This window comes from Ranitomeya imitator, chromosome 2, assembly GCF_032444005.1.
Source record: "Ranitomeya imitator isolate aRanImi1 chromosome 2, aRanImi1.pri, whole genome shotgun sequence".
NCBI classification, from domain to species: domain Eukaryota; kingdom Metazoa; phylum Chordata; class Amphibia; order Anura; family Dendrobatidae; genus Ranitomeya; species Ranitomeya imitator.
The window spans coordinates 50,340,549-50,355,383 of NC_091283.1; the positions used below are offsets into that span (position 1 = coordinate 50,340,549).

The 14,835-nt window shown below is 40.4% G+C and overlaps 1 protein-coding gene across 1 annotated transcript in view; it reads left to right on the top strand.

The window, feature by feature from the left end:
- Nucleotides 1-14,835, top strand: part of LOC138661786 (cytochrome P450 2G1-like) — a 66,626-nt gene that overhangs the window by 26,520 nt on the left and 25,271 nt on the right. The window contains exon 3 of the mRNA XM_069746703.1: nt 10,555-10,704. Within this exon, the coding sequence (XP_069602804.1) occupies nt 10,555-10,704 (150 nt within the window). The remainder of the gene's footprint in view (nt 1-10,554; nt 10,705-14,835) is intronic.

Consider the following 14,835-nt stretch of genomic DNA (forward strand, 5'->3'; position numbering starts at 1 on the left):
TAGCAAGATATGTAAGCCGGTCAGAATAGAAAGCTATCCCTTTATTGCCTCCTCTGCTCCATCAAATACGGAGGAAGTTGACTTTTGAAGGAGGTCAAGATGTCCTGGTTCATAGCCTTCAGGGCAATTAACAAGTGATGGTTTGTGGATATGTACAGTGAAATAATCCAGAGAATATATAAAGTCGGCGGCAGCTTATATAACTGTCTTCAAGGTGAGTCCTGTATTGAGGTCAAAGTAAATTTTAGAGTTATAATGCAGATGGAATCAGCCGCCCGGTGATTGTATTTGGTAGCTGTACTTTATAAATGGAATTGGACACCTTTGGATGGCGCCTCAGCCCTAGGACAAGGTGCACTGCTTTATTTTTTGCAGTCTGACAGCAGAAGAAAATCAGAGATGTCGGTTAGACTACAAATCTATACATCTAATGAGAATTATAGAAGAATAGATGAAAATATAAAGATCGTCTACTCACCGTCTATTTCTGTATGTGAATTACACCGTGTTCCAAATTATTATGCAAATTGGATTTAAGTGTTATAAATAGGGTTGAGCGACTTTTTCTTTTTTGAGGTCGAGTCGGGTTTCGCGAAACCCGACTTTCTCAAAAGTCGAGTCGAGTGAAATCAGACGATTATCTTGAAAAGTCGGGGTCGGGGGATCGGCCGAAACAAGAAACCCAATGCAAGTCTCTATATATTTATGTGAAAAGCCGGCAATTGAATTACCGGCTTTTCTGCTATATCGCGCTGAAGTAAATATATATATATATATATATACAGTGGGGCAAAAAAGTATTTAGTCAGTCAGCAATAGTGCAAGTTCCACCACTTAAAAAGATGAGAGGCGTCTGTAATTTACATCATAGGTAGACCTCAACTATGGGAGACAAACTGAGAAAAAAAAATCCAGTAAATCACTTTGTCTGTTTTTTTTAACATTTTATTTGCATATTATGGTGGAAAATAAGTATTTGGTCAGAAACAAAATTTCATCTCAATACTTTGTAATATATCCTTTGTTGGCAATGACAGAGGTCAAACGTTTTCTATAAGTCTTCACAAGGTTGCCACACACTGTTGTTGGTATGTTGGCCCATTCCTCCATGCAGATCTCCTCTAGAGCAGTGATGTTTTTGGCTTTTGACTTGGCAACACGGACTTTCAACTCCCTCCAAAGGTTTTCTATAGGGTTGAGATCTGGAGACTGGCTAGGCCACTCCAGGACCTTGAAATGCTTCTTACGAAGCCACTCCTTCGTTGCCCTGGCGGTGTGCTTTGGATCATTGTCATGTTGAAAGACCCAGCCACGTTTCATCTTCAATGCCCTTGCTGATGGAAGGAGGTTTGCACTCAAAATCTCACGATACATGGCCCCATTCATTCTTTCATGTACCCGGATCAGTCGTCCTGGCCCCTTTGCAGAGAAAAGAGCCCCAAAGCATGATGTTTCCACCACCATGCTTTACAGTAGGTATGGTGTTTGATGGATGCAACTCAGTATTCTTTTTCCTCCAAACACGACAAGTTGTGTTTCTATCAAACAGTTCCAGTTTGGTTTCATCAGACCATAGGACATTCTCCCAAAACTTCTCTGGATCATCCAAATGCTCTCTAGCAAACTTCAGATGGGCCCGGACATGTACTGGCTTAAGCAGTGGGACACGTCTGGCACTGCAGGATCTGAGTCCATGGTGGTGTAGTGTGTTACTTATGGTAGGCCTTGTTACATTGGTCCCAGCTCTCTGTAGTTCATTCACTAGGTCCCCCCGCATGGTTCTGGGATTTTTGCTCACCGTTCTTGTGATCATTCTGACCACACAGGGTGGGATTTTGCGTGGAGCCCCAGATCGAGGGAGATTATCAGTGGTCTTGTATGTCTTCCATTTTTTAATTATTGCTCCCACTGTTGATTTCTTCACTCCAAGCTGGTTGGCTATTGCAGATTCAGTCTTCCCAGCCTGGTGCAGGGCTACAATTTGGTTTCTGGTGTCCTTTGACAGCTCTTTGGTCTTCACCATAGTGGAGTTTGGAGTCAGACTGTTTGAGGGTGTGCACAGGTGTCTTTTTATACTGATAACAAGTTTAAACAGGTGCCATTACTACAGGTAATGAGTAGAGGAAAGAGGAGACTCTTAAAGAAGAAGTTACAGGTCTGTGAGAGCCAGAAATCTTGATTGTTTGTTTCTGACCAAATACTTATTTTCCACCATAATATGCAAATAAAATGTTAAAAAAAACAGACAAGGTGATTTTCTGGATTTTTTTTTCTCAGTTTGTCTCCCATAGTTGAGGTCTACCTATGATGTAAATTACAGACGCCTCTCATCTTTTTAAGTGATGGAACTTGCACTATTGCTGACTGACTAAATACTTTTTTGCCCCACTGTATATATATATATATATATATATGTGTCTCAATGACATATATATATATATATATATATATATATATATATATATATGAAACCCGACTTTGGAGCGAAGATCGCCGACCTGCGACCCGATCCCACAGTGGGATCGGGTCGGGTTTCTCGAAACCCGACTTTGCCAAAAGTCGGCGACTTTTGAAATTGGCCGATCCGTTTCGCTCAACCCTAGTCATAAAGATTTAATTGGTTTTTTTTTCAAATAAACTCATGGTGGGTGGTATTGTGTCTCAGGGCTCAATGGATCACTGAAATCAATCTTAAACACATGTGAAAATTAGTTTTCCAGGTGATTCTAATTAAAGGAAATCTACTTAAAAATGATGTTCCACATTATTAAGCAGGCCACAGTTTTCAAGTAACATGGAAAAGAAATAGGATCTCTCTGCTGCCGAAAAGCATCAAATAGTGCAATGCCTTGGTCAAGGAATGAAAACATTAGATATTTCATGAAAAATTAAGAGTGATCATCATACTATGAAAAGACTGAAGCAGAGCACAGACAGAGTTCATGCAGATAAAGGCATAATGAGGAAGGATTCTGCCAGACAAATTCATTGGATTAAGAAAGCAGATGCCAAAATACCATTACAAAGCAGCAAACAGATATTTGAAGCTGCTGGTGCCTCTGGAGTCCCTCGAAACTCAAGGTGTATGATCCTTCAAAGGCACGCTGTGGTGCATAAACCTACTTTTTGGCCACCCTTAACAGGTTGCAGTGGGCACAGACATACGTGAAGACTAATTTTCAAACAGTCTAATTTACTGATGCGTGTCGAGCAACCCTGGATGGTCCCGATGGATGGAGTAGTGGAGAGTTGGTGGATGGCCACCATGTATCAACAAGGCTGCGACATCAGCACGGAGGTAGAGGAGTCCGAGGAAGCACTGACAGCGAAACGCGCGTCGGGGCCTCTTGTCCATGTCCTGGCATTAGGTTGGTATAACTTATTCATTTATTTATGCTCTCTTCCCTATGCTCTTCTATGATATGTGCATGCCTTCAATTTTGGGGATAGCAAATCTGTGATGGTGGTTGTTGTATACGACACTATTGAGTATACTATGGTTCCTTAAAGCACGTTGTATTGATCTTATGCATTGGAATTTACTTGTGGGCCTCTTATTTACTTGTTTAAGTGTCTGTTTATTCATACTACCCCACACAAGTATTTGTAATTGAGGGATCTGTTTACTAATGTGACTGTATCTCAACCCTGCCTGACATGGTTCTTAGGTGTCACTAGCCTTGACATTACTTGTTGTATGTACTTTTTTATCATCTTTTTTGAACTATTTATTAAAATGAATATATCTAATAAGAACTTTGCTCTGTGATTCATTTTTTCTTTTTTTGGGTAACTTTCTTCCATGGTATAAAAAGCAGAAACGTGCCTTCAGGATCAAAATCATCTTCATGCTGACATTGCACCATCTCATGCTGCACAAAATACCTCTGAGTCATTGGCTGCTATGGGCATAAAAGGAGATAAACTCATGGTGTGGCCACCATCTTCACCTGACCTCAACCCTATAGAGAACCTTTGGAGTATCATCAAGCAAAAGATCTATGAGGGTGGGAGGCCGTTCACATCAAAACAACAGCTCTGGGAGGCTATTCTGACTTCATGCAAAGAAATACAAGCAGAAACTCTCCAAAAACCCACAAGTTCAATGGATGCAAGAATTGTGAAGGTGATATCAAAGAAGGGTCCTATGTTAACATGTAACTTGGCCTATTAGGATGTTTTAGAGTTAAATAGCTTTTTTTGTTCAGTGAATGCGACCTCCTAATGCTGGAAATTCCACAAATGAGCATTTTCAGCTCTTTAAAACATATCAAATGTTTAGAAATTCTACTGTGCCTAATAATTTGGAACAGCGCATTTTGAGTTTTTATTCATTTTGGAGATTATACTGTTATCATTGGGAGGTTTCATCAATAAAATTCTAAGTATAATCTAACGAGTGATGACTTTTATTAGACTGACTGTCATTTGCACCGACCATTTAGGAAAATCCGAGAAAAATATCATTTGCATAATAATTTGGAACATGGTGTATACAATAATGCATAGAACCGCTACGGTAAAAAACAGTAACGCGCCGAATATGATCCTGCAGATGATGATTAGGTTGGTCTTATTCCATTGGTTTAATGCCACCTCCAAAGCTTAAATCGGTCTTCAATTTTTTCTAAAAATTTTATATATACAGTATGTGCGTAACATATAATATATTATGACGTCGTTGACTTATGGGCAAATATTGAAATGTGATAATATGAATGTGAAAAGACTGCTGAAAAGTAAAAAGCAATGTTAAACTCTAACTGAGTTCAATGACTTGCATTCTGCTTTGTTCACCTGATTTCGGTACTGTAAGATCTGTCTTTTAATTTGCATTTGACTCTGAGCTGATGTAAGGGTACTAGAGGCTATAATGTCTCCCATACACAGCAAATGACACAGAGAGGGATGCTTCCTCTTTAACCCTTAGAGAGATGCAGGGTAGGGAGGATATTATAAAGCAGTACTGAGCAGTGTAGATGGGAATCCAACTCTGGAGTGAGCTAAAAGACTTGCTAGAAAGCTCAGTAGAATCTTTCTGTGTCTCCCTCTCCTCCTCACTATTTATCCCCTTCCCATTTCCATGTAGAGTACAATAGACTGTGTCACCTAACACCACAGTATGCTGGCTGCCCTTGTTCTTTTGAGTAAGACAGTCAAGCAATTTTTCTGAGTGGATGACAATTTTAGAAAAAAGGTGTAAGAAGAAAAAGTAGATCATGAGCAGAGAAAGAAACTGCTTTCTATGATACAGTATATGTTACAAAGTTTCTTATGTACACTAGTGCAATTCATTTTTGCAAAGTTCTTTAAAAGTACAGATTCCGATTTAGGGCCTTAATTTGGATTTACTCTATTCCTAAATTTCCAGAAGAAAAGTTACGATGCATAGATATAGGGAATGACTTGTGTTTCTTCAATTAAATTGCACCAAATATTTGGCGCATAATATATGCAAAGAAAAAGGCAGCATGAAATGTCTGTGATCGTTAAATAAAGGAAAAATAATTATTAACAACACAAGCCAAACAAAAACATATTAAAAAACAATTAAAAGGCACAAAAAGCTATGCAGATATACAAGACAACAACATTGTAATGCTACTGGTCAAATCTAGTGATGAGCGAGTGTGCTCGTTACTAGAGTTTTCTGAGCATGCTCTGTTGGTCTCCGAAGATTTTGGGTGCGCTCGGAGATTATGCTTCAGTCGCCGCAGCTGCACCATTTGCGGCTGCTAGACATCCTGCATACATGTGGGGGTTGCCTGTTTGTTAGGGAATACCCACATGTATTCAGGCTGTCTAGCAGCCGCAAATCATGCAGCTGCGGCGACTCAAACAAAGTCTCAGAGCACATCCAAATACTCGAAAAACCCCCGAGCATGCTCGGAAATCTCGAATAACGAGCACACTCGCTCATTACTAGTCAAATCCTTAAATCTGTTAGATATAAATAATGGGTCACAAACAAATGGAAATAAGTCTACAAAATGTGCCCATAAATGGTGGAAACATGCTATACAAAAATATATACCGTATATAGTCGAGTATAAGCCGAGATTTTCAGCCCATTTTTTTAGGCTGAAAGTGCCCCTCTCGGCTTATACTCGAGTCGTTGTCCCAGGTGGGTCAGCGGGGGAGGGGGAGTGGCAGCTGCCAAATCATACTCACCTGCTCCCGATGCGTTCTCTGCATGTCACTGCTTCTCCGGCGCCTGCAGCTCCTCCTGTGTTCAGCGGTCAGGTGGTACCGCTCATTAAAGTAATGAATATGGAAGCATATTCAATACTTTAATGAGCGGTACGATGTGACCGCTGAACAAAGGAAGAAGCTGCCGGCGCCCAGAGACCATCTGTCAGTGAGAAGCTGCCAGGGAGCGCGCCGGGAGCAGGTGAGTATAACGAGGGAGGGTGAACATTCCGATATTAACCTGTCCCTGTTCCACTGCTGCGCGCTGCTCCGTCTTCCTCATCCTCTGGCTGTGACTTTCAGGTCAGAGGGCACGATTACGTGTTTATTGTGCGCACCGCCCTCTGCCTGAACAGTCACTGCAGAGGACGCAAAAGACAGAGCGGTGCACGGCGGTGGAACGGGGACAGGTGAATATCGCAAGTGCCGATGTCCCCTCCTGCTCAGGACAAGAGGTGAGTATGTCATTTTTTTTAATCTCAGCAGGAGCATATGGGGCAAATGTTTCTATGGAGCATCTTATGGGGCCATAATCATCCTATGCAGGATTGTATGGGGCATATTTTGTATGGATCATCTTATGGGGCCATAATCAAACTTTATGCAGGATTTAATGGGGCAAATGTTTCCAAGGAACATCTTATGGGGCCATAATCAACCTTTGTGCAGCATTATATGAGGCATATTTTTGTATGAAGCATCTTATGGGGCCCATCATGAACTCTATGGAGCATTATTTGTATAATATAAGTTTTCCCATTTTTTTGTGGCAAGATTAGGGGTCTTGGTTTATACTTGGGTCGGCTTATACTCGAGTATATATGGTATATACAGTATAGATAGATAGATAGATAGATAGATAGATAGATAGATAGATAGATAGATAGATAGATAGATAGATAGATAGATAGATAGATACTAGTGCCAGTACAGGCTCAAATATCCCAAAAGATAGCATGTATGTGAGCAAAAATCCTGCAGGCAATTAATAGAATATACAAGCATTATACATAAAGTGTTTGTGGAATATTAAGGACATATAATATAAAAAATATCCAACCATGTTATATAAATACATGCCAAATGCAGCATGCATAAGCACAATAAAGTGCGAAAGTGTGAAATAAATCAAGTGCAGTATAAAAAATATCACTTAACAACCTGCAATGGAGATCTCATATAGGAATAATATATGCTGCTGGCACAAGTGCAGAGAGAACAAGGAAATGTATTAAGACTGTTGCTGACCCACACAGAAACAGATAAGGATAAGCTGAACCCAACCCCATGCGAATTGCCACTCAGTAAAATGGTTTCATCAGTTTTCATCTCTGTTCCCATTTTCAGCTATGTCATCATTCCATCCTTCAGACATTAAGAACCTTGTCAGCTTCCTTTTTTGCTTAATTCTTTCTCGATGTCTTTGACTAGAAGTGTATCTAGGTTTTCTGGCACCCAGGACAAGAATTCAGTTTGCCACCCCCCATCCCTCTTATCCCTCCATCTTCTCTGGTCTTCTGCAGCACATCCCCACATGATACCCTTAAAAATAACTTTGTCATCATAATGCTCCTGAATAAAAATATCTGCCCTATGCTGAGCCCCTGAATAAATAGTTGCCCACTATATTCCCATATTACTCACTTTATTCCCTGCATAAAATATGACCCACACACTGTCCCTCTTATAGTACATGCAATCCACACTGCCTTCTCCTTTGCATACTGGGCCCCTCTTCCAAAGCGTTTGATACCGTGCCACACAAGAGGTTGGTACATAAAATGAGAATGCTTGGTCTGGGAGAAAATGTGTGTAAATGGGTTAGTAACTGGCTTAGTGATAGAAAGCAGAGGGTGGTTATAAATGGTATAGTCTCTAACTGGGTCGCTGTGACCAGTGGGGTACCGCAGGGGTCAGTATTGGGACCTGTTCTCTTCAACATATTCATTAATGATCTGGTAGAAGGTTTACACAGTAAAATATCGATATTTGCAGATGATACAAAACTATGTAAAGCAGTTAATACAAGAGAAGATAGTATTCTGCTACAGATGGATCTGGATAAGTTGGAAACTTGGGCTGAAAGTTGGCAGATGAGGTTTAACAATGATAAATGTAAGGTTATACACATGGGAAGAAGGAATCAATATCACCATTACACACTGAATGGGAAACCACTGGGTAAATCTGACAGGGAGAAGGACTTGGGGATCCTAGTTAATGATAAACTTACCTGGAGCAGCCAGTGCCAGGCAGCAGCTGCCAAGGCAAACAGGATCATGGGGTGCATTAAAAGAGGTCTGGATACACATGATGAGAGCATTATACTGCCTCTGTACAAATCCCTATTTAGACCGCACATGGAGTACTGTGTCCAGTTTTGGGCACCGGTGCTCAGGAAGGATATAATGGAACTAGAGAGAGTACAAAGGAGGGCAACAAAATTAATAAAGGGGATGGGAGAACTACAATACCCAGATAGATTAGCGAAATTAGGATTATTTAGTCTAGAAAAAAGACGACTGAGGGGCGATCTAATAACCATGTATAAGTATATAAGGGGACAATACAAATATCTCGCTGAGGATCTGTTTATACCAAGGAAGGTGACGGGCACAAGGGGGCATTCTTTGCGTCTGGAGGAGAGAAGGTTTTTCCACCAACATAGAAGAAGATTCTTTACTGTTAGGGCAGTGAGAATCTGGAATTGCTTGCCTGAGGAGGTGGTGATGGCGAACTCAGTCGAGGGGTTCAAGAGAGGCCTGGATGTCTTCCTGGAGCAGAACAATATTGTATCATACAATTATTAGGTTCTGTAGAAGGACGTAGATCTGGGGATTTATTATGATGGAATATAGGCTGAACTGGATGGACAAATGTCTTTTTTCGGCCTTACTAACTATGTTACTATGTTACTATGTTAAACTGTCTTCTCACACTTGGTCCCCCCAATAGGTCGTAGTCTCTATACTATGCCCACTCTTCAAACTCCCTCTCCTTGGCTTACCGTCCCCTACTGGCTCTGCCCTTACACTGTTCCCCCATGCTACCCCTTACACTACTCAGTCTCTATTCTGTGCCCACTCACACTTTTCTCCCCCATACTGTCACCTCACACTATTTCCCTCAATTGTCTCCTCACACATTTCCCCTCCCTCCTCATACTGTCTCCTCTCGCATGCCTTTACTAACCATGCTGGCTTCTTATATATGTTCCCCCTCACTCTCCATACTGCCTCCTCACACTCCCCAGACTCCCCATACTGTGTCTGCACCCATCCCATCATCCTTGCTTCCCATACTGTGTCCACATACATTCCCCTTTACTACTCATACTGTGTCCGCACCCATCCCCCCACTCACCATACTGTGTCTGCACCCATCCCTTCCCCATACTGTGTCTGCACCCATCCCCTCCCCATACTGTGTCTGCACACATCCCCTTACTGTATATGCACTTCTCACTCCCCTTGCTGTGTCCGCATACATTCCTCCTCAAATATCCGCCACATTCTGTGTCAGTACCGATCCCAAAACTCACCTTACTGTGTCTGCACTAATCCCCCCTCATACTGTTTCCTCATACATTTAACCTGCTCTTCATACTGTGTCTACACCCATCCACCATACTGTGTCTGCACTCATTCCCCCATATGATTTCCTCATACATGCCCCCTATCTACTCCCTTGCTCTTCATACTGTGTCTTCAAATTTCTCCGGCTCCCCGTATCATGTCAGCCCCTGCCCCTTCCTTGATTCCAAAACTGTGTTTTCAGCTCCACTGGCGCACTTACCACCAATCTTGTTTGCTCGTTTGCAGCACCGGCGAGTGATATCAGCAGCATGATCACATGACCTGATCACGCTGCTGACATTGCCCTGACCTGGCGGTCAGAACTTCATGTGTGCTAGCTTCTGAAAGAGTTCATTAGCTGTCATATGCTTACTGGATTACAGCCCTCCTTCTAGACTGAGAATATACAACATATCTTTTATGATAGGGCTAAATTCTACCCTTTTTTTACTGGGGCATATAAGGACTCTATATCCGATTTCTTCTTATTTATACTGCTTCTATTAGCAAAATAAATTGTTTCCATGTAATTGAAATCAAGAAGATCTGTTAAAAAAACTTTTCTGTGTCACTTGTTGCCAAATATTGATGCATTGTGATTGTTTGATACATGCTGCATATGGATTGGGTACCATGTATCAGTTGTCAGGTTCCCTTTAAAACAAAGTGTTGTCTGCATCTATATTCCTCTTGTTGTAAATTAGAAATTGTTATACACAGTCCAAGAAAAAGAAAGAAATATTACATCAAACTTGTAACAGAACTAATATTCTACGGTGTTCCCTTGTAGGAATCAGTCTGAGCAATGGCGAAAGATGGAAAGTCATCCGGACGTTTGCTGTGAAGACACTGAAGAGCTTCGGATTTGGGAAGAAAAGTATTGAGTCCAAAATTCAAACAGAAGCGCAATGCATTGTGGAGGAATTTAGGAATTCTAATGGTAAGATGAGCACAATTCCCAAAATTTAGAACACACATTTTGGGACATGTAAGTCCTGCTCCCCAAAAACAACTTCCCCAAAAAAAAAAAAGCGCTTGGGCTTGGTTTTGTTAAAACTTATCACTCTTGCAGTCCCAGGATTGTCATAGGAAAATTAAGCCTGTTGGCAACTATGTAAGATGTCGTGCAGTAAACTGATATCTAGATCTGAGCTCTTGTAGAAATATGATGGACGACAGCACCTCTTAGTGGAAAGAATATGAATGGTGCAGGTTCAGCGACAACTTATAAGCACAAGGGCGCAAGGATGAATGTATTTATACAGGGCATATCCAGGTGTAGCGGGGCTGATTTAATCTGATTTTGTCATATTATGCTTTAGGTTAGGCATAGTTGGATTGTACTTTTTGATGCCACTCTTAGCAAGGTTTAAATGTAGGGGGAACCAGAGGCACACGTTGCACCAATTCTTCTCCTCCATTTTTTCTGGCTTCATTGGAAAAAAATTAAGCCATTCCTTCTGTTTTTGCAAATTAACAATAATGATGATTGATTAGTGTGCTTTTCTATTATAGCACTTCAGACAACAATACCAGGGAATTTTTAATTATAGGGAGAAAATGGTGATCCTATAGGATTCTTTTAGACAGATATATAGATGATAGATCGATAGAGATAATAGATAGATAATAGATGATAGATAGATAATAGGTTAATAGAAGATAGATAGATAGATAGATAGATAGATAGATAGATAGATAGATAGATAGATAGATAGATAGATGAAAATAAAAAAACAGCATGAAATAATGATAGGGTGAAAACACCTTCCAGGCATGTACCAAACCTTTGCAATAAATAAAAAAAAATGAAGGTAGCACACAAACAGATTCACGTGCGGTTTATTGGCCCATGTGCAACGTTTCAGTCCCAAGTGTAGGCCTTTCTCAAGCAGTTTCAAAGTGCAAATACATGACATTTTATAGGAAATAGTTTGTACCAACATTTTAGATAGATAGATAACAGATTGTTAGGGGTCGAGTTCCCGCCTCTGCACAGGGGAATCTCGGGCCATCTTCGCTGCGGTCTCCCATTCTTCTCCTGCCGCAGTGGAGCCTGCTCAGCGTAGACGTCGGTCCCAGCGTCTTGCTCAGCCCCACTCTGTACAAAGAGTTACTGCTGCTTTTCTGGCTTCTGCCATTGAAGTCAGTGCTGGGCAGCGGCGAGCAGACTCTTCTGGGACTAAGTCCTGCTTTTCTCATTCTGAGCATGCCCTGAGTAAGATCTATCAGTGGAGATCGAGGGTCACATGGTCAGATACTGCAGCTAAGTCCATTGGTCCTTTCAGGAAGGTCCTTTAAGTGCTAGGACTAAGTCCTGCTTTGCACACACTGAGCATGCCCAGGGCAAGATCTCTCAGTGGAGATTTAGGGTCACATGCTCAGGTATGGCAGTCTCTCATTGGTCCTTCTAGGAAGGTCTTTTACTTGCTGCAGCTATATAAGGCTCGCATGGCTGCACGGCCATGCGCTAGTGTCAACTCATATATGTGCTTTGTGCCAGTGTGGTTATGAATGAGTGTGTTCAGGGACCCGGCTGAAATAAGCCCCTAGAATACCGGCACCTCCGGTGAGGAGATTGTATGAGTGTGTTCAGGGACCCGGCTGAAATAGATAGATAATAGGTAGATAATAGGAAGATAGATAGATCGATGAAAGATTCTGATATTGCATCCCAGTGTCCAGTCCAGTGCGATGCAGGACTGGACAATGCAATGTATTTATGAGGCCATTACCACAGAGTCATAAGATAACCTCCCATGTGCTGGGGCTGGCATATCAATGACAGGGAGACATAGGGGGAGTATATATCCCGGAGAGGGACACAGATCCTTTATGGAATAAGCGGCCCATCAGTATGGATATATGGATTTATTCTCAGGCTGACTCATATAAATGTTTTTCTTTTGGCTTTGCCTGGTATTGAATAATACCAGGCAAAGCCAAAAGAAAAAAATTTATATGAGCCAGCCTGAGAATAAAAAAACCTACCAATAGGCTACATCAACTTCCAGAAAATAGCAAAGATAAAAAAGAAAATAAAAATAGAAATAGTAAAAATAATACAGAATTGCACATCGGGATGAGACATATTCCAGATCCAAAATCCACCGTTCCAAGTTTTCTGCAAAAAAAAAAAAAAGTATAAATTACTGTAAAACTAGCTAGTAGCTACACCATATAAAATAAAAAAATAAGATCCTAAAAGAAGAGATGAGACACAATCTATGCCTTCAAAATATCGTAAGTAATTTAAATTCCACATTTAAATCATTAGGCTTCAAAGTATTCAGTCTATTAATCCATTGTAAAGCTTTTGTTTTAGGTAACTTAATTCTATCACCACCCTTTCTCAAAGGTGGCACATGATCTATAACATGGAATTTGAGGTTTTTCTCATTGTGTTGCGGCTCAGAAAATGTTTTGAAACGGGTAAGTCTAACCTTTTCTTTCTTGTAGAATAGCTATGATGGTTCATCCGGGATTTAAAATGACATGTGGTATCAGATACGTACCATAAATTGCAAGGACAGTGTAACAAATAAATAACATACTCTGATTCACAAGTTAAATAATGCTTAAGTTAATACCAAATATTTCCCCAGTGATGAGATGTGTAAACCTTATAACATGTTTGCACAGGTAATACAATGTGAGAAGAGAAAACAGCCCAACCTTGGTTTACCCGTCAAGGATGGTTGAATATGGGATTTTAAAGAACCAATGCCTGAGGTTACTGGTCTTTCCTTAAAACGAGCCTGTCGTATAAATTTTAGCATCTAAACTGTCCCCAGTGCGTTGTTGGTGATGCAACGTGATCACATGATTACAGCGCTGTTTTTAATGAAGAAATTGTTAGTGATGCACGTTGCGTCACTAACAACACATTGGGGACTGTTTAGGTACCCAAAATGACATGACAGGTTCCCTTTAAAATTTGTAGCTCATTTTCAGGAGAAAAATGGGAAAATTCCTATATTCCACCACCTCAGGCAAACATTTACCGAGTATCGACCAATGTTGTTCAATAATACCCACAATGTATGGGCTATCTTCACAGACAGTTGTAAGACATGGGATCCTTTTCGATATTGCAGCCTTGTATAGTCACCGGAGAGGAGACTATCATGTTCTAGCCAAACTTTAGTCCACATTTCACCAATAAATTTTTAGATTAATTTCATTGTTTAAATATGTTGGTCATATCGCTAAGAGATGTATTTAACCTTTCAGGTTCACTTACTACTCTTTTAACTCGTAAAAGTTGATTATAGAGTAATTATTCTACCATTTTCTTGGATGATGACTAATATTTGAAAATATTATTTTTTTCCCCATTGGTTTTGTATACAGTTTAGAAAGCAGACTTCCTTCAATATAAGTAGCCAATACATTGAGAAATTGGATTTCAGCTTCAGAATGCGCTAAAGTAAACTTGATATAATTGACCAAACCATTCAAAAATTCATGAAAAGAGTTCAGTCAATATAAAGAGTGAGACCACAGGAGGAATACATTATCTATGAATCTCCAAGATCTGACAATTTTGTTGAAGTAATGTGGCACATAGACAAGGTCTTCTTCCAAATTCAACATCATTAAATTAGCATAAGTGGGCACTAAATTGGTGCCCATCGTGGTCCCCCATTGTTGAATATAAAAATCACCACCAAATAGGAAGTAATTATTCCAAAAGTACCATATCTACAGATTTAAATATAAAATAAATACTCTCTGGTGTATATGATGTGTCGGTCAACTCCATACTAACTGCCATAAGTCCTTTGATTAATTGATGTATAAAGTGATTCAACATCGAAAGATGCCAGAATAACTCTTAGTTCCAATGTAACTTTTCACAATTTTGGGTCCATTAGCTAGGTCAGTAAGGTCTTACATACAGGACACTACAGACATTCTTTGTTAATTTCAAGACGTTAACTCGGATACTGCGTGTATTATTAAACGACATTGGTCGATGCTGGGTAAATGTTTGCCTGAGGTGGTGGAATATAAGAGCCCTCCCCTTTTCTTATACAAATGAGCTAAAAATATTAAGAATAGACTAGTA